Source organism: Pseudorasbora parva, chromosome 23 (assembly GCF_024679245.1).
Source record: "Pseudorasbora parva isolate DD20220531a chromosome 23, ASM2467924v1, whole genome shotgun sequence".
In the NCBI taxonomy this organism is placed as follows: Eukaryota; Metazoa; Chordata; class Actinopteri; order Cypriniformes; family Gobionidae; genus Pseudorasbora; species Pseudorasbora parva.
This window is the reverse complement of record NC_090194.1, coordinates 17,352,530-17,377,371: the sequence shown is the minus strand read 5'-3', so window position 1 is coordinate 17,377,371 and position 24,842 is coordinate 17,352,530. Positions and strand designations below refer to the sequence as shown.

General features: G+C 40.1%; 1 protein-coding gene across 2 annotated transcripts in view; it reads right to left on the bottom strand.

Moving 5' to 3' along the window:
• The window catches only part of galt (galactose-1-phosphate uridylyltransferase), a 189,408-nt gene that overhangs the window by 62,466 nt on the left and 102,100 nt on the right, over positions 1 to 24,842 (bottom strand). For both annotated transcript variants that reach the window (XM_067433716.1, XM_067433717.1), the window contains exons 8-9: positions 12,914 to 13,046; positions 1,165 to 1,248 (exon numbers count right to left, since the gene is read on the bottom strand). In XM_067433716.1, the coding sequence (XP_067289817.1) occupies positions 1,165 to 1,248; positions 12,914 to 13,046 (217 nt within the window). The remainder of the gene's footprint in view (positions 1 to 1,164; positions 1,249 to 12,913; positions 13,047 to 24,842) is intronic.

The window sequence follows — 24,842 nt, the reverse complement described above, 5'->3', positions numbered from 1 at the left end:
AGGGGCTAGAGCACAGCATAAGGTGTCAATCATTCTCTGCTATCATTTCTACTACAGGCATGAAGTGATGCTTCACCACAAGGGCCTCTTTGACAGTGAGCATGTGTGGCATGATGAGAATATATATATTCAGATTTATAACAATATGGATAGTTGACCGAATGTTTATTTATAAATTAAAACATAATATCTATCTATCTATCTATCTATCTATCTATCTATCTATCTATCTATCTATCTATCTATCTATCTATCTATCTATCTATCTATCTATCTATCTATCTATCTATCTATCTATCTATCTATCTATCTATCTATCTATCACCAATCTGTCTGTCTGTCTGTCTGTCTGTCTGTCTGTCTGTCTGTCTGTCTGTCTGTCTATCTATCTATCTATCTATCTATCTATCTATCTATCTATCTATCTATCTATCTATCTATCTATCTGTCTGTCTGTCTGTCTGTCTGTCTGTCTGTCTGTCTGTCTGTCTGTCTGTCTGTCTATCTATCTATCTATCACCAATTTATATGTCTGTCCGTCCGTCCGTCCGTCGATCTATTGTCTGTCTATCATCTGTCTCTGTCTGTCAATCTATTCAACTGTCTATCAGTCCATCTTAAATAAGCCTTTTCAAAATTTGCAATATTGGCCACACCCTCCGGCATAACTGTGGGTTTATATCAACAGCAGTTCTTTAAGAGCACACAACCGTAATTACCCAGAGATGAATAATTCATGAATAATTTATCAGCCTCAGATGAGTCATGCATTTCACATTATCAATGAAACATTATTATTATTATTATACATTTGCAGTATTGAGTAAAGAGCCATCAAAGAGCTTAATCCACAAGCAATTTGCCTAAAACACCTTGACAGTTTAACTTGAGGCTGTGAGTCATTTTAACATCCACTCTTGAACTGTATAGCATGGCTGACATGCAACACTGAACCGCAGACAATACCACAAGTTACTGAGTGGAGAGCAGTAAAAAAAGGAAGGGCGCATCGTTCCCTGCCTCCTTTTTATTGTTCTCCATGGAAACAAGACAAGTGGCAACACCTCCCATTTGTGGGGGAAAAAGCCCCCCCCCCCCCCCCCCCCACACACACACACCACCGCCTTCTCTTCTATGATTGCAATATCAGATGCATTCTCTTACCGTGCCATCCCATTGAATAGGGGAAGGAGACCTCAAAGAGGTTGTCATATTTCGTCAGGAGTCTTTTCATTATGGATGCCAGACCTGTGGGGAAGGAAAGAGGGTGAACAATAAAAAAGGTTGAACTGGAAAGAGCTGACTTTAATTTTCCACCAATATTGCTTGGGTTTTATCCAGCCTGGATTCATTACAGATGCCATGCACTTCACCCAGACGCCTTTCATGACCAGGCGGAGCATTCATTTTGTTTTTCAGCCAAACAAAGCTACACTCACACACAGACCCACCAAAACTAAGATGGATGGTTTGGGTCCTCCTTGCTAAATGAGAGGACAGCATGTATCGTTTCAGAAAGAAGCGACCTTCTGACCGCTCCAGTCAGTAAATCACATTTGTCCTTCAAGAGCGATTCATGATTTCAAGACGTGCTGGTGAATACAAGCTTGTTTTTTCCCAGCAAAACAACAGCTGCCTTGGTAATTTAAAAAATAATGACAGCAAAATCAGGGCTCAGATTTAATAAAGTTTGATAGAGGAACAGCTAAGCCAAAAACAGCATTGCATATCTTGGTCCATCAAGTTTAAATAAACCAAAGTTTGGCAATATTGATTCTCAAGATCTTGCTTTTTTGTAGTTTCCCCTGTAAGGTATAGTGTGTCTTAGGCTACATTCACACCGCGATCTGATCTGCAGTGCTCAATTCAGATTTATTACTCAGATGAGATATTTTTCAGATCACAGATTCCAGTGTGAACAGAGCATGGTACTGAACTGACGCAAATGCCCAAAAGAATGATCAAAAGACATTACGCAGCACGCTGTCATATGGAAGTAAACACAGAGGACATTACAGTAAGTGATTAAGCATTTATTTATAGTGTGATCTGCATCGGAAGCTAACAAATTTATGCTCAGGCAATATAAAAAACAAAGGATATATACAAAAAAAGAGCAGTTTTTAATTGCACTATGTTGCCAAAAGATTAAGGATGCTTGCTTTTACATGCACATTATAGGGTTACTTCAGCGATTAGCATATGGCTTTGTATCAGTAGAAACCCTGGAGTATATTCAAATGATTGTCCTTTCCCCCCTCATATCCCCCTCAGACAAGGATTTATGCATTTTATTTCTGGAAAAATTCCTCCGATGACGCAGAGGACTTTTTGGACAAAGTCTAATGGCTACAGCCAGCAGAGTCATTTCCGCATGTTTTCAACCCGCACATGGGCGTTGGGATCGCACTCACAGCTCAGCTCGCAGCAGCAGGCATACATATAAACGGAGCTATGCGGAGCAAAGTAAGGGTGCTTTCACATCTCTAGTTCGTTTCATTTGGTCTGAACCAAGGGCAAACAATTATACATTGTTGCATTTTTTTCAGCTTTTTTGGTTCCTTTTCACACAACACTGATTGCTTTGGTCCGAACCAGTTGAAACGAACCAAAACGCAAGCACGTGACAACATCCACATCACTCATTGGCCATGGCGTATTTCCTAAACTGCTTTTCGATTGGTCAGAATTTTTGGTGTGGGAAAATTCCAACAGAAGAGGCAAAGCCAGCAAACTATAACACTATGAAGAGACGACTGCGCGGGCTGGTTTTGTCCCTGGCCATAATCTACTACACTGTGTGTATTTACCACAGTATGCAAACAATACCTTTCTATAATGAAGCGTGGATGCGACGTGAAAACAACGTTCTAATGCACTGCAGACGGCGACCGCGCATCGCTCGTCACTTCAAGGGAGGCGTGCATTAATTATTAACTCTTGACATGCTCATCTTCCCAAAATATTGCCAACGATCTATCAGGTAATAATATCATGCACACAATGTCAGCACAGCTAACTACGGCAGCTGGTTCAGTCCAAAAATGATCCGTACTTTTGCAGTTGGTTCTGTTCGAGGTCGGATCACGTTCTCACCACAAACGAACCGCTCCAGAGTTCGTTTGAAATCGTACCGAGACCACCTCTTCAAGGAGGTCTCAGTACGCTTGTTTGGTCCGCTTCTGGTGCGCACCCGAGTGCGATTGCTGCTTTCAGACCTGACCAAACGCACCGCACCAAAGAGGGAAACGAACTCTAGTACGATTCAACCGAACTAAATGAGGCAGGTGTGAAAGCACCCTAAGTGTTTCAACTTCTCAAATTAATTCCTATGAAAGTTAAGCTTCCAAAGGCATGAACTGAAAACGCGCCAGACTGAACACGCGCTGTGAATGTATGCCGCGAACGCGGACGCGTTTACCTCAGCCCTCATCAGGAGAGCTCATTCAGCTCATTCATCACGTTGTAATCTGACTCCTGCAACGTTTGAGCTGTGACACTCGCGCGGCGACTTACTCATTATATTGAACAGACATGTTCACTTTTTAACTGTTGTGTCTGTTCTCTAACTGAACTTATTTTATGAAAATAAACAAGGTGGGAAAGTAATCCATTGATTCAGTAGCTTTGGGAATGGCCTCACAGGGCAGCGAAGCATTCTTGGAATTATTGCCTTTCATCCCCATGAGACAAAAATACATGTTCTGTCATCAAATAAAATAAAAAAATCACATTTCTACTACATTAATGACCAAGTTTAAATACAGATTCATCTTCCCAGCACTGAAGTACTCCTTTAACTTTATGGACATCACATTGTTAATCCATAGGTTTTAATATGGAGTTGGCCCATCCTTTGCAGTTGTAACAGTTTCAACTCTTCTCGGAAGGTTTTCCACAAGGCTTAGGAGTGTGTTTATGGGAATTCTTCAACATTCTTTTAGAAGCGCATTTGTGAGGTCAGGCACTGATGTTGGACGAGAAGGCCTGGATCACAGTCTCCGCTTGAATTCATCCAAAAGGTGTTCTTTCGGATTGAGGTCACTCAAGCTCCTCCGCACCAAAGTCGCTCATCCAGATCTTTATGGTTTATTCACTGGTGCACAGTCATGTTGGAATAGGTTGTGGCCATCCCCAAACTGTTCCCACAAAAATGAAACCATGAAATTGTCCAAAATGTATTGGTGTGCTGAAGCATTAAGAGTTTCTTTCACTGGAACTAAAGGGCCAAGCCCAACCCCTGAAAACCAACCCTACACCATAGTCTCCTCTTCACCAAACTTTACACTTGGCACAATGCAGTCAGGCATGTACCATTCTCCTGGCAACCACCAAACCCAGACTCTTCTATCAGATTGCGAGACAGAAAAGCATGATACATCACTCCAGAGAACACATCTCCACTGTCCATTGGTGGCATGCTTTATACCATGATGTAAGTTTTGGATGCAGCTGCTTGACCATGGAAACCCATTCCATGAAGCTCTTTATACATGTTCTTGAGCCTCAGGATGCGCTGTGTGATTTTACGTGGCCTACCGTTTTGTGGCTGAGTTGCTGTTGTTCCCAATTGCTTACACTTTGTCATAATACCACTAACAGCTGACCATAGAATATTACAGTAATACCATTGTAAATATAAAGCCAACACCTCACATGTTCATTTGCAGAGTACACATATAAGTCTAATTCTTATGAAGCACTTTCAGGAACAAATCAACTGTGAAAACCCACTTTATTGGTTCGGATAAGAAAGCGTGTTCTAACTGAGCAATAATGAGCATTCAAATAATGCCTTTTGGTCTGAAAGAGTCTGAAAGAGTTGGCCTAAAAACTGCTGAGAGCTCCGGCACTTATTCAGGGAAATGTTTGGTTTGTCAGCCGATAAAATAGATTACATGCTAGGCTGGAAGTCTATGATCCTTAGGCAGTCTCTTCAACTGGAACAATGGGAGAGCGTCACAGTTCGGAGACAATTCGAAACAATTTCCCAATCTCCATGTTAAACAAGAGCTGATGAGGCTTATTTTCATCTACATTATACATTATACTGTTCATCTGCATGATTGATGCATTATTATGTGCATATATCAGACAGAGTGAGCAAATGGTCTCAAATGATGAAATGCATTATTTGAAGATTTTCAACAGGGATTGACTGGGTTATCAATTGTACTGTAGGTCTACTGACATTGACAAAAGTCTGTTGAAAGCAGTAGTCAGACTATGAACTATCCTGTATTGATCAATACATTTTTCACACTTGAAATGGCTTGCCATACAACCATGTGATAACTTGTGATAATTTCTGCTTTTTTTCAGTTATTGACTGACATTTTTTTCCCATTGAAAAAAACGTCCCTGTAAAAAACAACGAACACTGTGCACTATAGTAATTTTTAAAGTACTTATTACAGAAACAATATTATTTAAAAGAATACACTGAATGCAATGTTTTCTGACACTTAATTGCATGAACTGCAATTAAACAAAAATTTGTTTGAGTTTGCATATATATTAAATGCAAATAAAGATAATTTGTTGACCCACTCAATTAGGAGATAAGTACATATTAAGATGTAATTTCATTACTCTCTTGTCTTTGAAATATGTTTAAAATGTACTGCTGCACTGTAAACCTGAATAATATGGCAAAACTTTGGTTATCTTCAGTTAAGAATTTCAATGTTTCAAAGTAAGCGGAACTGGCAGATTTTTACTTTGTAGTCATGTATTTGAATTGCACAACTTAAATTTTTTAAATTAATGCATACATTTAACTTAAAATGATCACATAAACTCAATTTAAATATTATATTTTAAATTTTATTTTAAATTTAGCAATCTATGCTAATTTAGCAAACGATAATTTTAACAGTGTTTTTTTTTTTTTTTTACATTAGTATTGAAAAGCAATTGCTGAAATAGTATGTCTATAGAGCATTTAATATAGAGCATATCAGCATATACCTGTTCTAACCAATTCCTGCTCCACTTGTCAAAAAAAAAAAAAAAAAAAGTAAAAGTTGCATTTTGTTGCTTTGCGCCAGTTGTATGATAGGTTCCTACATGTTAGCATTTACTCTCCCTTTCGAGTGCCATGGCAAAGCATGCAGGGAAAGAGCCCAGTTTTAGGTTAATTTCATTTCTGTCTAAATTCAAAGAATCAAGTTCATAGAACTCAAAATAATTAAACAATTCAGATTACATAAAATATGTAAGTTTCATGAACTCATGAATTTAAGTTTACCCTACTCAAACCAATTAATTCTTTTGAGCATTAAGGTTTAGTGAACTGACAAGAATCTATGGTAAACTAAAATGTATATTTGTCATGTATTTAAAAATATTTGTATGTTGAGGTTGCATTTAAAAATAGAAATATTAACATTACTGAATAAAACATGACAAATGATTAAAACAATGATTTAATGTGTAATAAGTAAAACTTCACATAAAATACACTTTTTAAATCTATGTAGGGTCTTTTATTTCATTAATAATATATTTTCAGCAATTATTTAAAATATATATATACAGTCCCTGACAAAAGTCTTGTCGCTTATCTATTTTCTAGAAATACCTGATATTAACCTGACTTTTAATTCATTAATTGGTGTTAGAAATAGCTCATATGAAAAGCTAAAACCCTCCCAAATGATGTTTAATGCACTGAAATAAATAATGTTCACAGAAAAAATATTTATCATTTAATCAAGACGGAAAGGTCAAATTTTGGCAAGACAAAAGTTTTGTCGCCTATACAGAAATGGAACAAATTTACAGCAAATACAAAAATATGTCAGCAAATTAAGTTGTGGTGCTGTGAGATCCAAATTTAATATCTTGTATGACTTCCATGAGCTTGAAGGACTGCATCCATGCGGTTTGGCAAGGATTCATACAATTTATTGATGAAGTCATCAGGAATAGCTAAGAAAGCAGTCTTGCATGCCTCCCAGAGTTCATCAATATTCTTTGGTTTCGTCTTCCATGCGTCCTTTTTCATCCTACCCCACATATGCTCAATGATGTTCATGTCTGGTGACTGGGCTGGCCAATCCTGGAGCATCTTGATCTTCTTCGCCTTGAGGAACTTTGATGTGGAGATGGAAGTATGCGATGGAACACCGTCCTGCTGCAGAATTTGGCCTCTTTTATGGTTGGGAATATAACAGGTAGCTAAGATTTCTTGTTATTTTAGACTATTGATGTTGCCTTCCACCCTGCAGATCTCTCGCACACCCCCATACTGGATGTAACCCCAGACCATGATTTTTCCTGCCACCAAACTTCACTGTTTTCTGGGTGAATCTCGGATCCGTTCTGGCTCCAGTAGGTCTCCTGCAATATTTGCAGCGACTGTGGTGTAATTCAACAGAAGATTCATCTGAAAAATCCACCTTCTGCCACTTTTCCAGCGTCCATCCTTTTAGCAGGCTGTGGGCCTTGGCAAATGCCACACGGTTTTTCAAATGTCTTTTGTTTAGTGCTGGCTTCTGGGCACTGATTCAACCATGGAGGCCATTTCGAGACAGAATCCGACAAACTGTTCTGGTTGACACAGGGACTTCAGGTGACCAGGTCTTTGTGGAGCTCTGCTGCAGTGGAAAATGGGCTGGCCTTGGATTTTCGAGCCAACAAACGGTCCTCTCGAGCAGTTGTCTTGCGGGGTCTGCCTGACCTGGGCTTGTCAAAAACGTCTCCAGTCTCTTCAAATCTGTTTTTTTAACCTCTGTACTTGACGCTGAGACACATTGAAGGTGTCTGCCACATCAGCAGTGGATCTGGTCTTCAGCCTCTTGATAATCAAAACTTTAGTCTCTGGGTGAATCTTAGGCATGTTTGCAGAGGTCTAGTTGCAGTTGATGTGAAGGTCTAGCGTACCGGGGTTCTTTTTATACACACTTGAGACCTAATTGATCCATTATTAGTCACAGGTGAAGCTCATATGACAAGGCGACAACACTTATGTCTTTGCAAAAATTGACTCAATGGGCTTTACCAAGCTGTGAATATTAGAATACTTTTTGAAAGTTTAGTTTTTCCCTGAAACATTATCACAAAAGCTGGTGGGATTAAAATGAGCCATTTCTTGTAAAAAAATCTTGATTAGAAATATATTTCAGCGGCACTTCAGGTCAATTTGTACACAAGCGACAAGACTTGTGTCAGGGACTGTATACTTAAAGTAGCCCAAAAATGATAACATCTAGCTTAAAAATATGTTGTTCAGTATTGCTGAATAAAGCTGAATACAGTAATGTATACAAACAAAATTAGTTTTCATAGGTTAAATCAAGTACAAAGTCAGCTCAATGTAATTGCAGGTTACCTCTTTTATACTACAAGTGCACTTCTTTTGCATAAGATAAATATTTTTGTGGTATCAACTATATCAGATAAACTCGACCCTAATTGTCCGGGGAAAAAAACAAAAATAATCGTGGTTGGTTGCTTTATGTCAGTCAGTTTTGAATGGGCTGTAAGGTGGATCAGGCTTTATGTGTTTGTCGTCACTGTTCATGTTTCCTTGCACTGAAGCCAAACACAGTGCGTGAAATTTTCTACAAACCTCATGAATATTTAAAGAGACAAACATTCTTTAGATCACGATTGGTTGTCTGTTGCTATCCTTTTAGCACACTGTATACATTCAGCACTGCAGTTCAAAGTGCTGCATTCATGAAATTGGATTACTGCTTGGTTTATTATTTCCACAGGCATACAATTACTGAAAAAAGCAGATGCCACAATAGCATCAACATGTGTCATCAACCATTCAAATTACAATTCAAAACAGCGCTTTATCACAAAAACAAACAACAGCCCTCAAGTGTCAAAGCATCAGAATGTCAACTGGGTTGTCTGTAATTGGCAGGCTAAAAGCGGGGTTGTGATCTAGTGAGGTTCTCTGCCGCGCTTTCTGACAACAGCTGACCTGCTCTGTAATTTCCCTGAGGTTTATTTACATACTGGATTAAGTCTGTCAGAACTAAGCCTGTGAGCGTGAGAGACGCGTATCCAGGAGGTGACTGTTTATCTGGTTTCACAGCTTCGAAAGCCACTTCTTTACTTTTTCTGGCACTGACAGGGCAACTTTAATAACATCTGAGAAGTGCGTAGGTGTGTATGAGTGTGTGTCAATGTGTGTGTCAAGTCCAACACAGGGAAAGGGCACTGGGCGATGTGACAAGGAGACGTGAGGTTTTAAGGAGATATTTTGTCACAAGCAGACTTCAGGAAGAGATACGGCGAGCCGTCTTTAAAGGTTCGGACAGACATTTTAAGAACAGACAGCAAGCCAAAGGGAGTTTATAATTTGTGAGCTCTCTCCTGTGGCTCTCTTGGTGACTAACAGAATTTACAGCGTAAAATAAATTTATCTGTGAGAATAAATAAATAAATAAAAACACATAATTCAGTCCAAATGGAATGACTTTAAAGTCACGGCCAAAAGTAAAATACAGTGAATTGTGGTATTTGTTTTTTTTATGCTATTGAGATTTATACACACTGTGTAGTGCAGAACATATTACTCAGCAGAATGTGTATTTACACTAAGTGCAATTAGCCCACCTTGTTGGTAGAGTCTATTTATACTAACTCCGCCCACTGACGTCTGGTTGGGCCAGACAAAATTACAGAATTGTCAAAAGTATCAATAATGTAGGGGTAAGGCGTGTGGAAGAAACCCCATCACATATCAGTTTGAAAATGCATTTATTTTTAATAAAAATGAAGAAAATAATGGAAATAAAGTGTACAATGTGTTTAATAATAAAGTGTTTATCGGTTAGGGATAGGGGTAAATGGTAAATGGTAAATGGACTGCATTTATATAGCGCTTTTATCCAAAGCGCTTTACATTTTGCCTCACATTCACCCATTCATACACCGACGGCAATGTCAGCCATGTAAGGCTTAGGGTTAGGTGTCTTGCTCATGGACACTTCGATACTTGGTCAGGTGGAACCGGGGATTGAACCACCAACCTTCTGGTTTGTAGACAACCTACATGAACCACTGAGCCACTGCCGCCCAGTGGCAGTGTAGCCCCTACGGGTAGGGGTAGGTGGAGGGAGGGCTTATTTGTCCCAAGGGGGCATCTATTAAATAATTTTAATAAATATAATAATTTACACTCTATTATTGCATACTGTGTAATATACAACAACACTGAGGTGCAAAGAATATCTGCCACTATTTATAAGCATAAATAGCATCTAACTACTACAGTCCCTGACAAAAGTCTTGTCGCTTGTGTACAAATTGACCTAAAATGCCGCTGAAATATATTTCTAATCAAGATTTTTTTTTACAAGAAATGGCTCATTTTAATCCCACCAGCTTTTGTGATAATGTTTCAGTGAAAAACTAAACTTTCAAAAAGTATTCTAATATTCACAGCTTGGTAAAGCCCATTGAGTCAATTTTTGCAAAGACATAAGTGTTGTCACTTTGTCATATGAGCTTCACCTGTGACTAATAATGGATCAATTAGGTCTCAAGTGTGTATAAAAAGAACCCCAGTACGCTAGACCTTCACATCAACTGCAACTAGACCTCTGCAAACATGCCTAAGATTCACCCTGAGACTAAAGTTTTGATTATCAAGAGGCTGAAGACCAGATCCACTGCTGATGTGGCAGACACCTTCAATGTGTCTCAGCATCAAGTACAGAGGATTAAAAAAAAAAGTTTTGAAGAGACTGGAGACGTTTTTGACAAGCCCAGGTCAGGCACACCCCGCAAGACAACTGCTCGAGAGGACCGTTTGTTGGCTCGAAAATCTAAGGCCAGCCCATTTTCCATTGCAGCAGAGCTCCACGAGACCTGGTCACCTGAAGTCCCTGTGTCAACCAGAACTGTTTGTCGGATTCTGAAATGGCCTCCATGGTCGAATCAGTGCCCAGAAGCCAGCACTAAACAAAAGACAATTGAAAAACCATGTGGCATTTGCCAAGGCCCACAGCCTGCTAAAAGGATGGACGCTGGAAAAGTGGCAGAAGGTGGATTTTTCAGATGAATCTTCTGTTGAATTACACCACAGTCGCTGCAAATATTGCAGGAGACCTACTGGAGCCAGAATGGATCCGAGATTCACCCAGAAAACAGTGAAGTTTGGTGGCAGGAAAAATCATGGTCTGGGGTTACATCCAGTATGGGGGTGTGCGAGAGATCTGCAGGGTGGAAGGCAACATCAATAATCTAAAATACCAAGAAATCTTAGCTACCTCTTATTCCCAACCATAAAAGAGGCCAAATTCTGCAGCAGGACGGTGCTACATCGCATACTTCCATCTCCACATCAAAGTTCCTCAAGGCGAAGAAGATCAAGATGCTCCAGGATTGGCCAGCCCAGTCACCAGACATGAACATCATTGAGCATATGTGGGGTAGGATGAAAAAGGATGCATGGAAGACGAAACCAAGGAATTTTGATGAACTCTGGGGGGCATGCAAGACTGCTTTCTTAGCTATTCCTGATGACTTCATCAATAAATTGTATGAATCCTTGACAAACCGCATGGATGCAGTCCTTCAAGCTCATGGAAGTCATACAAGATATTAAATTTGGATCTCACGGCACCACAACTTAATTTGCTGACAAATTTTTGTATTTGCAGTAAATTTGTTCAATTTCTGTACAGGCGACAAAACTTTTGTCTTGCCAAAATTTGACCTTTCTGTCTTGATTAAATGATAAATATTTTTTCCTATGAAAATTATTTATTTCAGTGCATTAAACATCATTTGGGAGGGTTTTAGCTTTTCATATGAGCTATTTCTAACACCAATTAATTAATTAAAAGTCAGGTTAATATCAGGTATTTCTAGAAAATAGATAAGCGACAAGACTTTTGTCAGGGACTGTATTTACACTTGTAACTTTTACATAGTGTAAATAGAATCTATTGCTATTTTCACTTAGTGTTAATGGAATCTATTGGTATTAGCACTAGGGGTGGGCGATATAGCCTCAAAATTATATCTCGATATTTTAAGAATATCTGTGATAACGATATTTTTGAAGATATAAAAAAGAAATATGGAGCACAGTTTTATTGGTTATGCAGCTGGTAAGCAGTAGCATTTATTAGTGCGAACAAAATTAAGGGCATGGTTTATCCTTTTCCAATGAGCTACTGTCATTGATGAGATCATTTTTAATTCAAAGTGTAAATCTAGTAGCTCCCTTTTTAGCTAGCCTACTAAATCGTCAGGAGGCTGACATTCTGTGTTGCTCTCAGACAGGTGTTGTTGTGCGCGCTAGGGAAAGTAAATGTGCCATACGCTGTCGCATTGCTATATCATTGATATCGCGATATGACACTTTTTTTACCATGTAAAAATTTATACCGGTATTATCGTGGATGGTATGATATGGCACACCCCTAATAAGCACTTAGTGTAATATAGACGCTGCCATTACTTACTTAATTAATTAATTAATTAACTTACTTATACCAGCCAAGTAGTGAATTAAAAGTTTAACATAAATAATTTAATAAATAAACTTGTCCTTATTTTAAAGGGATAGTTCACACAAAAAATTTTAATTACTCACCCTCAAGTTGTTCATTGACAGCCTACGCAACTATCCTTTCAAACCCCAGAAAAATTGGAAAATACATCATTAAAGTAATCCATGTGAGTGTAGTTGTGTAGACTATCAATGGAAGGACAGAAAGCTTTCCAATTTCATCAAAAAGATCTTCATTTGTGTTTCAATGATGAACAAAAGTCTTATGGGTACTATGGAACGACATGATGATGATTAATTAATGACATAATTTTCATTTTTGGTGAATTAACCCCTTTAAAACCTGGAGAAGAATTAATTTAGACAAAACATAAGTGGCATAATTGCCACTCAGTCATTAAAAAAACAAACTTTTGTAAGTCTTACCGTCTCTCTCTTGGGCCGTGAGGTCAGGGAGACGCAGGACATGTCGTCGTGGCAACAGCAGAGTCTGAAAGGGCCATGTCGCCCAGTATGGCACCACCACCAACCAATGCTCATTTTCCACTACCACACGCTCCTGTGTGTTCAGAGACAACACAATTCAAAAAGTATTATTATTAGTACTATTATTTGTCTTTGCTGTATCAATAGGCAATATATTTATATTTAACATGAAGTATAGGGCTTCCCTGTAAATTTATAGCAGCAGCAGCAGCGGCGTGTCAGACACACTTCTGGTGTGCAAAGCCAGGCAGCCCCGCGGCTGACACGCAACAGAAACGCCACGCTTGCAGGCAAAATAATTATGTGGGTTTTTATTATTACAATTAGGCCTATATCTGCATTTATGTTAACTAACAGACTTTAAAACATGAACATGTCATTTATTAATGTATTCGTGTCACAATGACATAAAATCAGCTTTTTTCTTTGTCTACTCTGTTGTGGTAACAGTTGTCGTCCACATTATAGAGACACTACTGCTCCTGCCACAGCTGAATAAGTTTTTCTTCCATGGCGGAGTTCCACTTTATGATCTTGGTCTCCATTTCTTGTTCGTTGATTTTCTTTGGCTAGTAGTCAGTGATTTCCGGTTTCAGTAGCGAATAGCGATGCGTCATATGTGTTCTAAAATCGGCTCAAAATATCAAACATGTTTGATATCCTCCGACTGCATGGAATCAAAATCTGAAGCTAAAAATAGTCAATGGCCATGATATACTACGCAATTTTTCATGGAATCTGTCGGCTCAAATCTGCAGACTGGCTCTGACTTTTGTCAACTAGCGTCAACTTGTTTAGACTGTAAATCGGGAGGAAATCGGGGCAAAAATTGTGTAGTGTATTCCAGCCTTTAGCAATTTTGAATGCTATTGTACACCCCTTTCCCAATCACAAAATTCTGGTAATAAAGCTGTCATTATGTAGATTTAAATCCAAAAAGTGCTTTATGTATTCCATTTTTGGATGAACTCTCCCTTTAAAGGTGTGATCTGTGAAGTGACACCATTTCAGCATTCTGTATCTTTTGGACACTAAGGTGGACATGCTGCCTTTAGTTTCACAACAAATTAAACCAATTTTATTTATTTAAAATATATATATTTCCCTTTATAAATTCTCAGCTCTCCAGTGTGACAGACTCAGAGTCCTGTTTTGTGTGCCTGGGAGCTTTGCACGCTTAAATTTTGGCTCATTTGTTTATGCAAATGTGTTCCAACTTTACCAGATTAGTTGGACGGAATCCATGGACTGCAATTTTCAGCCCAATCTACAGCAGGGTCCAGGCAACGACTTTGCAGGCAGTGTTTGCACACAAATGTGCCAATGAAACAGACAGATTTCTGAGGCAGAATAACAGTTTAATAATCTACAAAAAAATAGAGCGAGCTTTGGTGAGGACTCTTCTGATTGGAGTAGACCAATCACAACAGATTGGGCCATCTGACCGATCTTGGTCTGTTGTGATTGGTCTACTCTGCTATGATTGGTCACATGTCTCAGTCTGTGTGATTGGCCTACTCTGCTCTGATTAGTCACATGTCTCAGTCTGTGATTGGTCTACTCTGCTCTGATTGGTCACATGTCTCAGTCTGTGTGATTGGTCTACTCTGCTCTGATTAGTCACATGTCTCAGTGCGTGTGATTGGTCTGCTCTGCTCTGATTGGTCACATGTCTCAGTCTGTGTGATTGGTTTACTCTGCTCTGATTAGTCACATGTCTCAGTCTGTGTGATTGGTCTACTCTGCTCTGATTGGTCAGATGGCACAGTCTGTTGTGATTGGTCTACTCTGCTCTGATTGGTCAGATGGCCCAGTCTGTTTTAATTGGTCTACTCTGCTCTGATTGGTCAGATGGCACAGTCTGTTTTAATTGGTCTACTCTGCTCTGATTGGTCAGATGGCCCAGTCTGTTTTAATTGGTCTACTCTGCTCTGATTGGTCAGATGGCCTAGTCTCTTGTGACTGGTCTCACGTTGGAAGCCAAACACCCATTACCGTATCTGAATTTCAGCTCCAGATCTTCCTCTGCGCTGTGTGATATCAAGGTAACGATCTCGTAAGACATTTTCAGTTTCAATTTGAGCGCGAGTCCACATCCATTGGAAGTTCTTGCAATGTGAATTTGCAGTCGCAGTACATCTTAAACAGCATCTTCTCGACATGTCAACAACAAGAAACAAATTCTTCTGGCATTATGCAAATTTGCTTTATCCTCGACTTTAATGCCCACCTTACTTATCGAAGTAACCACACCAGGATGTGTCATCAGACCACAAAAAGTCCAACCAAAAGTGTTCAAGTTTCATTACACGACTTCTAAACTCTAGACATGACTTAATTCTGGCCTCAAAAGCTGCTTTCTTCTAAACACTCAACATAAGAGGCCAAAAGTGCTGAAGATATTGTTGATGTCTGGACACTTTCATTTGAGCCAAAGAGCTCTGAAATGCTGTCAGTGTTATAGCTAGACCCTCGCCCAATTCTCTTACAATTGCTCCATTTCTGGTAGCTCAATTTGGCACGACAGCTGAACATAGTAGTGTCTGGGTTGTGCCATATATTTGCTACACTAGACTTTATAATGTTTCTCGGATGAGGTTTGAAAGCTTTGCCGTTTTTTATAACCTTTTCCAGCTTTTTCCTTCCTATAAACTTTACGGTCATCAAGACAGAAGGACCTTTGTGAAACTTCACATAAAATGAAAAATGAACATACCATCAGAACCTTCCAAAACTCCTCCTCTTCCATCACACAAAGGTTCTGGGAAATACTAAAAAAAAAAACAATGACACACTTCGAACACGCTTTCCACTGGAAGAAATATATCATCCAAGTAGGTAAATTATGATGTATTGTTTACTTTAGGACACAATAACTCTAATCTCACGTAGTTTTCAATATTAGGACGGAGGGAATGTGTCACTATCAGCCCAAAAATATTAGAAACAAAAGGCATTGGTTATAACTTTGATGGTATAATAAGGAGCAAGGAAGCAGAGCCATTATTTTATAGAATTCAATATACTTCATGGGTTCATATCAGAACTGGTTCCAAATAAAAATAAAATACTAGAATTGAAGGATCTTTATCACATTTGGTTCTGATAATTCACTAAACTTTTTTAGTTTATTTTGCGTGGCAATTTATGTTTCGATGAGAGACAATGCTTATAAATGCTGCATTAATTTGTTCAAAAATATAGTTGCAATATTATGAAATTTAGTTTTATATTTTACTTTATATAATTTATTTAACATTTAAAAAGTAGTTTTGTATTTGAGAATTGTATTATCCTTTATTCCTGTGATCAAAGCTGAATTTTCAGCATAATTTTTCCAGTCTTCAGTGTCACATGATCTGTCAGAAAACATTCTAATATGATGATTTGATGCTCAAAAAACAGTTCTTATTATTATAAATGATGAAAACAGTTGTGCTGTGCTTTTTCAAGATTATTTGATGAATAGAAACATTTATTTGATATATACGTTCTTGCTGAATAAAAGTATTAATTTATTTTGAATTATTGAATGAATCCATGTAAACTTTTCATTTAGTCTTCAAAGTAAAAAATATCAACATCATTATTTGGGATAAAATGAGTAATCGATGACAGAGTTAATTTTTTTACTGAAACATTCCTCAAAGTGGAGTTAAAATCATTAAAATTGAAAGCCTTGTACCCCTGAATGAATCTGTGCCCTCAAAATTCTTTGCATATCTGGAAACAAAGCTTTGCATTGCAGTTTGTCAGTTGCATTCATTGGGATTTGTACTTTTAAAGAACCATGATATTCCCTCCGGCGCTGCCCCGGAGCCCCAACCAGAGCATTTAAAACTCAAGTCATGAAGAATAAAATAGACTTTCATGAGCCTGAGGGCCACGCAAAGAATTTAACCCTCATAAAATGTGACCGATGTATGATTAAAATGACCTGAGTAAATCCCAGTGATGACGAGAAAACCGTAAGATCCCAAGGACGGGATTGGAGGGCCGATTTGGAACATGACATCCAGTGATGGATTACAAAACGGTTGAAGTTGACGTGTGGCAGCTACAGTGCAGCGAGTGCTGATGAGGAGGTGGCGTTTGACAAAGCGCAGCTCTGTTTGGCAGTGAGTGATGGCGACTGATTACAGCCTTGGTTTCACAATGATCTTCACACCCTCTGACTGCAAGGGGAGAGGGGAAGAAAGCAGGCCTTCAGCACCAACATGAGATAGCGAGAGAGAGAAAGAGATACGGAGAGAAACAGCTGGGACAGGCAGTCTGGGCAAGCCGTCAGCGAGACCGACAGAGACGGATTGATAGACCTGGAATGTAATTTTATCTCTTTTTTTGTGTTCTTTATTTTATTTCTCTGGCTTAGGGATTTTTGAATATAAAGTTACAAATAATTCTTCTAAAAGCATTCTAAAAACGTATGCGTGCTATATTCCAAGTCTTTTAAAGCCACCCAAAAATTACACTTTTGTTATCATTTAGTCACCTTAATGTTGTTCCAAACCCATAAAACTTTAGTCCATCTTTAAAACACAAATGCAGATATACTTTTTTTTATGAAATCTGAGAGATTTCTGTCCGCCCATTTAAATTCTGTTCACCTAAAACTCTGACACTTTAAAATGTTCATTAAGAGATCATAAAATAAATAAATCTATATGAATCGAGCTGTTTAATCCAAGTCTCGTGAAGAGACATGATCGCTTTATATGATGAACAGATTAAATTTAGGTATTCATCAACACGCATTCATAGAGCACAACAAATATGGTAAACAGAAGTTTAAGCATGCTTGAACGAAAGTCTTATGGGTTTGGAACAAGTTGACAAAAGTGATGCCAGGATTTCAATTTGTGGGTGAATTAAGACGTCTACACTAAAATTTCAATTTTGTTTTCATGTTTGGTTCATATGGTAGAGGCAAATTTTAAGAAAATAATCTAAAAAACATAATCTAATTTGGAATAACAAACTAAAAAGTAATTTATTGTATCTATATCTTAAATAATTGTGTGTACATAAGTATTTATTATTTTGTGATTATATATATTTATATTACATTACATTATATTTAAAATTATATTTTATTAATGTATTTTCAAGGTAAATTATTTGAAACAGGTTGATGGAAAAAGTGTTGAATTGACGCAGAGTCATCAGCTGGGAGCCACCTTTCTCTGATGTTTCCCCCCTTTAGTCCCAAAACACCTCAGGGTGGTGGGGAAGCGGACAGGGACGTCTCCCTGAATATGAACTTAGATCTCAGGTCCTTATGCCTTGAGGCTTCTCAACACCCCAACTCTTGTCGTTCCTTAACCATAGACAAAAGCTTCTTTTCTTCGCCTCTTCGGCATGCTCTATAAAAGCCTTCCTGACCTCGCCAGAGCTAAAGCCTATGTCCCTCAGAAAGCGGCTGGTCGACTGGGCAATGTAGCTCCAGCAGCCCATTTCAACTGTGTAAGATGTTGCTCTACATCCCTGACATTCCGCTACCAGGTTGGCATATCGTGACTTTTTTTGCTAGTATGCCTCCTGGACTGCTTCCTCCCAGGGCACTGTCAGTTCCACTAGCGCCACCCGTTTGCTCATCTCAGACCAAAACATAAGGTCCGTCTCAATGTTGTTTGCATGATAGAAGCGGGGAACTGCAGACACCTCACCTGTCCAAGTCTGCTTGTAATGGCCAGTCCTTGCCATTGGCCAGGATCGATGCTTTGTGCTTAGTAGGGCATTTCTGCAATACCTGTCCTGCTCTTACAAATTGGACAGGCTGGCTCTTTAAGGGGTGGTAAAACACAATTTCACTTTTCCAACTTTAGCTATTGTGTAATGTTGCTGTTTGAGCATAAACAACATCTGCAAATTTACAACGTTCAAAGGTTAAAGCAAAGGGAGATATTTGCTTTTAAAGAAATCAATTTCTAAGGACTACAGCAAATTGTCGGTAGGGAACTACAGCCTTTTCCTCCAGGGTTGGTGACATCACCAGCTCCAATATTTACATAAACCCCTCCTCAGAGAATATTAAATAAAGGGGGGCGAGGCATTTTTATTGCTGTGGAGAAGAGTTGTTGTGGTATAGTTAGTTGCCGAAAAAAACGCTGTTATTTTCATCCGGATTGAAGGTCCACTTTGTTCAGCCTTCCTAGGGATGGGGGAATTAGGGATCAATGGTTAAAATGTATTTTTAACTCAGTCCCTCATAATTATTACCCAAATCTCACTCTTTGTGCTGCACATTTTATGGAGGAAAGCTCACAATCGTCTCGAGTTCAATGCAGGATTCGCATAGCGGCTTGTCCTGAAAGATGGAGCAGTTCCAACTTGAAAAATAGAAGCTGTTTACGGGCCACAACCTTTAAGAATGATTTTGTGGTGTGACAGGCAGCGGGGCGAGGGACCGCGAGAGCGGGCCGGTGATTAGTGTTGACGAGTGCCAGCTTCATGGCACACCGGTCTCGTCTCGTGGCCATGTGACGGGAGTATAAAAGGAGGAGCAAGGACAGCGGAAGACGAGAGAGGACCAGGCCTGGATTTTATGTTATATTTTGTGTGTGTTTGCGGGCAGTCGTCCGTGAGGGGCTGCCCGCGGTTTTACTTTCGGTTTTTTTATTTCTTTTGAATTAAATTTTGTTTGAACGTTCGCCGGTTCCCGCCTCCTTCCTTCTCAGCTACTAACTTCATTACATTGGTGCCGAAGCCCGGGAGGAAGGAGGGACGCGCTGTCGGAGAGCCCTCGCTGCTGAGGGGGATCGCGGTGCTGAGGAGTTCGGGCAGCGCGGATGATGAAAGACCGCGAGTGACTGCCCGAGGCGGTGGTGCTGGAGCGAGTGAAGACCGGTGGGACGGAGAGCTCGCTGCCGTGCCCCTGGGTCGAGGTGGGGTGGCGGCCGTCCTGCAGGGAGCGGAGGAGTTGCCGGCGTTCGCCGTGGGCCGGAGCCTGCTGCCATCCGCCGGAACGGGGAGGAGCAGGAAACGCGGAGCTCGCTGCCGACTGCCCTCAATAGGAGGAGCCACCGCCGGCCGCCAGGGGGCGGAGGAGGATCGGGCCGTCCACCGGGCGTCCAGCACCATCGCATAGCACCGCGAGGAAGAGCCTCTCGGCTGGTGAGGACCGAGCGGCAGAGTGTCGGGGAACCGGACCAGATTTTTTTTTCTCTTTCTTTCTTTTTTCCCTCTCTCCCCTCTCTCGTCCGCGGGCTCCTCGTGCTCCCGTCTACATTTCTCTCGCCTCTCTGTCCTTACCCCCAGGTGCCGCGGCCGCCGTGATCGCCCTCGGTGCTGAGGAGTTCGGGCAGCGCGGATGATGAAAGACCGCGAGTGACTGCCCGAGGCAGTCTCGGGAGTAGAGCGCAGTCTCGGGAGTGCCCCCTGGCCTGCGAGGGGTGATGGGGGTATGTGGTGTGACAGGCAGCAGGGCGAGGGACAGCGAGAGCGGGCCGGTGATTAGTGTTGACGAGTGCCAGCTTCGTGGCACACCGGTCTCGTCTCGCGGCCATGTGACGGGAGTATAAAAGGAGGAGCAAGGACAGCGGAAGACGAGAGAAGACCAGGCCTGGATTTTATGTTATATTTTGTGTGTGTTTGCGGGCAGTCGTCCGTGAGGGGCTGCCCGCGGTTTTACTATCGGTTTGTTTATTTCTTTTGAATTAAAGTTTGTTTGAACGTTCGCCGGTTCCCGCCTCCTTCCTTCCCAGCTACTAACTTCATTACAGATTTATTTTTCGTCAATTTGTTTTCCTGTAATAGTTTGTATTGTTAATTGTACGTTGTAGCAAGGAAGTAAACAAATGACAACGCTGTTTGGCTCTGCAAACCAGTTTGTAACCCCTTTGACACGTACGATCACATTCTATGCTGGTCCCTGGGGCGTACGATCATATATATATATATATATATATATATATATATATATATATATATATATATATATATATATATATATATATATATATATTTGATTAGAACGTTCAGAGATCAACTGCCAAATGCAAAAGTTTGAATCTGCTTTCGCGCGTTGACTGGCGCTGAGCCAGAGTCTGAGTGAGTGAGAAACTGACTGAGCTCAGTGTCTTTTAATGTTCATTTTAGGATTCATACACTTCAAATTGCATTATCAGGAGAAGTGGATGATCTTAGGTTGTAAATCCAGCAGACCCCATCTCTGTCAGTGTTGTAAACATATACCGGCGGCCGGACACCAACAGCTCGTGATAACTTTATGGATCATTTAACACAATCATTTTCTACCCTATTCCCTCATGTAATGTCACATAAGGTGAATTCAGGGTGACTGGGACACTTTTTCCAAATCATCTCCAAAGTGCCAAAAAGTGATAACAATAACCTTGAATTCATCCTATATCAGGAGAAGTGGATGATCTTGTGTTGTAAATCCAGCAGGCTCCGTCAATGTTCAAACATATACCGGCGGCGCGGACACCACAGCCTGTGATAACATTACCGATCAACTTACACAACCATTTTCGACCCTGTTCCCTTACGTAATGTCACATTACATATATCAGGTGAAGTGGATGATCTTGTGTTGTAAATCCAGCAGGCTCCGGCTCCCTGTCAGTGTTGAAAACATATAATGGCGGCGATCCGCATCGCCCACAGCCCGTGATAACTTATCTATTAACAAACATGTGAACTAGGCAGTTAGCGAATCACAACACACTGAGCCAGATTACAAATCTGAGCCCATTACGTATTTTTGAGGGACCAGCTTCATAGAACCCGGAAACCATCAGGCCGTTTTTACAAGGAGGGACAGAGCAGTGTAGAATAAAGGTGAAATATATGAAAAATAATGCTTTTTTTTTTTTTTAAACAAAGCAGGAACACATGTTAAAGTGCACCCTGCAAACACAATCAAGCCTTCGAAAGAATGCGTTTTACCACCCCTTTAAGTCTCTGGGACCTCTTGTTTGCTATTGCCCTTGCTTTTTCTATGCACTCTGGCAACTTCCTTAACACCTGGTCATGGCGACACCTGAGGCAAAGCAGTTTTGCACCCAAAAAGAAAGTGATGGGGGGTTCCCTGAGCCGCTTTGCAAATTTCCTCAGACCCAAACAACCGTGCCAGGTTGACTGAACTAGGAAGCGAGTTGTAAGAGGCTCTAATAATGAAACTTAACCTGACTTGGGGAATTCTCCAAAGGTCGCTTCAACTGACTGACCTTGGTAGGATGTCAGCCCACTTCGTCTACTGGCCTTGTTGACCTTGGCTAATAGATTCCACAAGCAGTGGAATCTATTTGGAATCTATTCCTCTTTCACTCTTGTCGCTTCTGTAACCACAAGCTTTTTCCACTCCTTTAAAGATTTTGACAATAATTTGCATGGCTCTCCCCAGCCAAGACCCTGTCTTACCTACTAAGTTCTTCCAAAAAGCTCTTGGAGTTTCAAGTTGGTGAAGGCGTTGTTGACACAGTCATCTGCCTTCTACTTTCTGCCGGTCTGAACCTTGACACCAGTATTTTGGACAAAATGGTCACTTGATTGTCTAAGCTTGAGACCAGCCTGGTCTTCTTTAGCCTATACCCAAGTAAAATGCTCTTTAGTGGGAGCCGAAGAGCATTTATTCCGAACAATGCAGCTTCAGAAAGTCATTGCAGCTGCAGCCAAAGCCATTTGCGGATATAGCTGTTAGAAATGACATCCAGCAATACCAATGTTTTTGCCGGTATTTCACACATCTTTAGTGGCCACATCACACGTTGGTAGAGTGTAAACTGTTATAACTTCTCAAATGGTAAAAAAGCACCATAGTTTGTATTTTCCAGGGAGGTAGTTCTGTCTGGAGCAGGATTGTGACATCACCCATAAAGCACCAGAGAGGAGGAAACCGGAATCCTGCACTTTTTCTTACTTCCCTCGCCATAGTCCTTGCTCCAATCAGGATGACCTTAAAGGCTGCCGTGAATAGCATGGAGGAAATTGAGCACCCCATAGCTATTCCCATGTCAAGTTTCTGCCAACTGGTTGTAAAATCATGTAGTAAGTGGAAGATCTTCAAGTCTGAACCATAGCCATTCTCCAAATCTATCCAGGATTGGATCTGGTCCCAAGCTACTGTAGCATTCTCTGAACACCCTGAGAATCCTGCCTTCTGACAACTTGTATCAATGTAGTTATTTACAACGAGAAACTTGGTCAGACGCTTGGCGATCACTGAGAAGAAAAGCTTTCCTTACATGTTCAGATATTCTGCAACTGGCTGATTGTAGTTGATTCCCTTTCTTTTGGGATTAGAATGGCCACTCCCAGTGGCTTGCACAAGGGGGGGAAGCCCATTGGAAAGTTGGAGTGCCCTGTTCGATCGCACCTCAGTGCCCCCGCAAATGCCATTTCTACCAAGGTTGCCTAAGGCTATCCCCGGTACACGTAATTTTCCCCTGGTGAATCCTCAAACCTCTAAGAGATGTAATCTTTGTCCAGCCACATGACCTAGATATCTTCTTGTCTGTTTCCATTCCATTCAATACCATATAATCTGTCCTGGTTGGCCCTTCTTCCATCCCAACTCTCGGAGGGCCACTGGGCTTTCAACTCTTAACTGTACTCATAGTTAAATTTGGGCTGGCCTAAAGTCAGGCATATGAGAGGGGTAACTATCCCGCCCACCCCACTTGCGGTCTTTCCCGCCACCAGTCAGTCTTTCCTGACAGTCCTCCAGTCTTCCCTGGAATCCAGCTTCCCTATTCTCAGCAGTCACTGGTTTCCCAGAAAGTATTATTTGAAACAGGTTGATGGTAAAACCTGCTGGGCATTGCTGGCAGACACACCTCCGCTGATGTTGAATTAAAAAGTAAACGTATGTTATTACAAATATCATGACATGTTAATTGAAAACAAAAACGAAATAAATGTGGGGGGGGGGGGGTCACACCACATTACATTGTACATAAAGATCTTGTTTGATAAAGATTGTCTTGCCATAAAGATCAAATTAGTCAATGCTTGTAATAGTTGTCAACCTTAACACAGTCATGAGGATCTGCCTGTAATTTATGTCATTTCCTGTTTTATGTTTATTTTTTCTGCATATTAGTTAATTTTCTGTGACTTTAATTTGACTTATAAAGGTGTTTCAAATATTACAGTTTTATTTAAAAAAAAACAATTACAAGATTCTACCAAACTACTTAAAGGTGCAATATGTAAGATTTTTGCAGTAAAATATCCTAAAACCATTAGGCCAGTTTTATATATTTTGTTCAGTTGAGTACTTACTATATGCCAAAAATTTCCAACTAATTGTAAATTGTGATAAAATTGCAATTATAACCAAGGAGTGGGGACATGTGCGGAGTCACCTGTCAATGGCTTCATATCCGCGCTACCCTCGGAATCCGCTTTTATTGTCATAGAAACCATGACAACAGATGTGGACAACTGCATAACTTCTAGCAGCACGCTGTTGTAATTTTGTTCAAACATTATGGACCATTAGACAGGTGAGCAAATGTACATAAAACGAATCAATGTCAATTTTAAACAAATCAAAAAAAAATATTTATTTATTTATTATTATTATTATTATTATTATTATTATTATTATTATTATTATTATTATTATTATTATTATTATATGTATAATGTTGCGTAGCTCAACACAATGAAATATTAGTATATCATCAGTATGATGTTCTAATGTTGATGTAGCTTAGTTACTGCTAGTCTCATACAGCCAACAAACTAACACACAGAATAACATTATAACTTTCAACACACTCAAATGCAGCTTACATGGCGTAGACAAAATGAAACAGCATTGTGTTTCAAATTCTACGCCTTTGTTATTGTTTTAACACTAGAACCACCAGGGGGCGCTGTATATTACCACACTGCCACT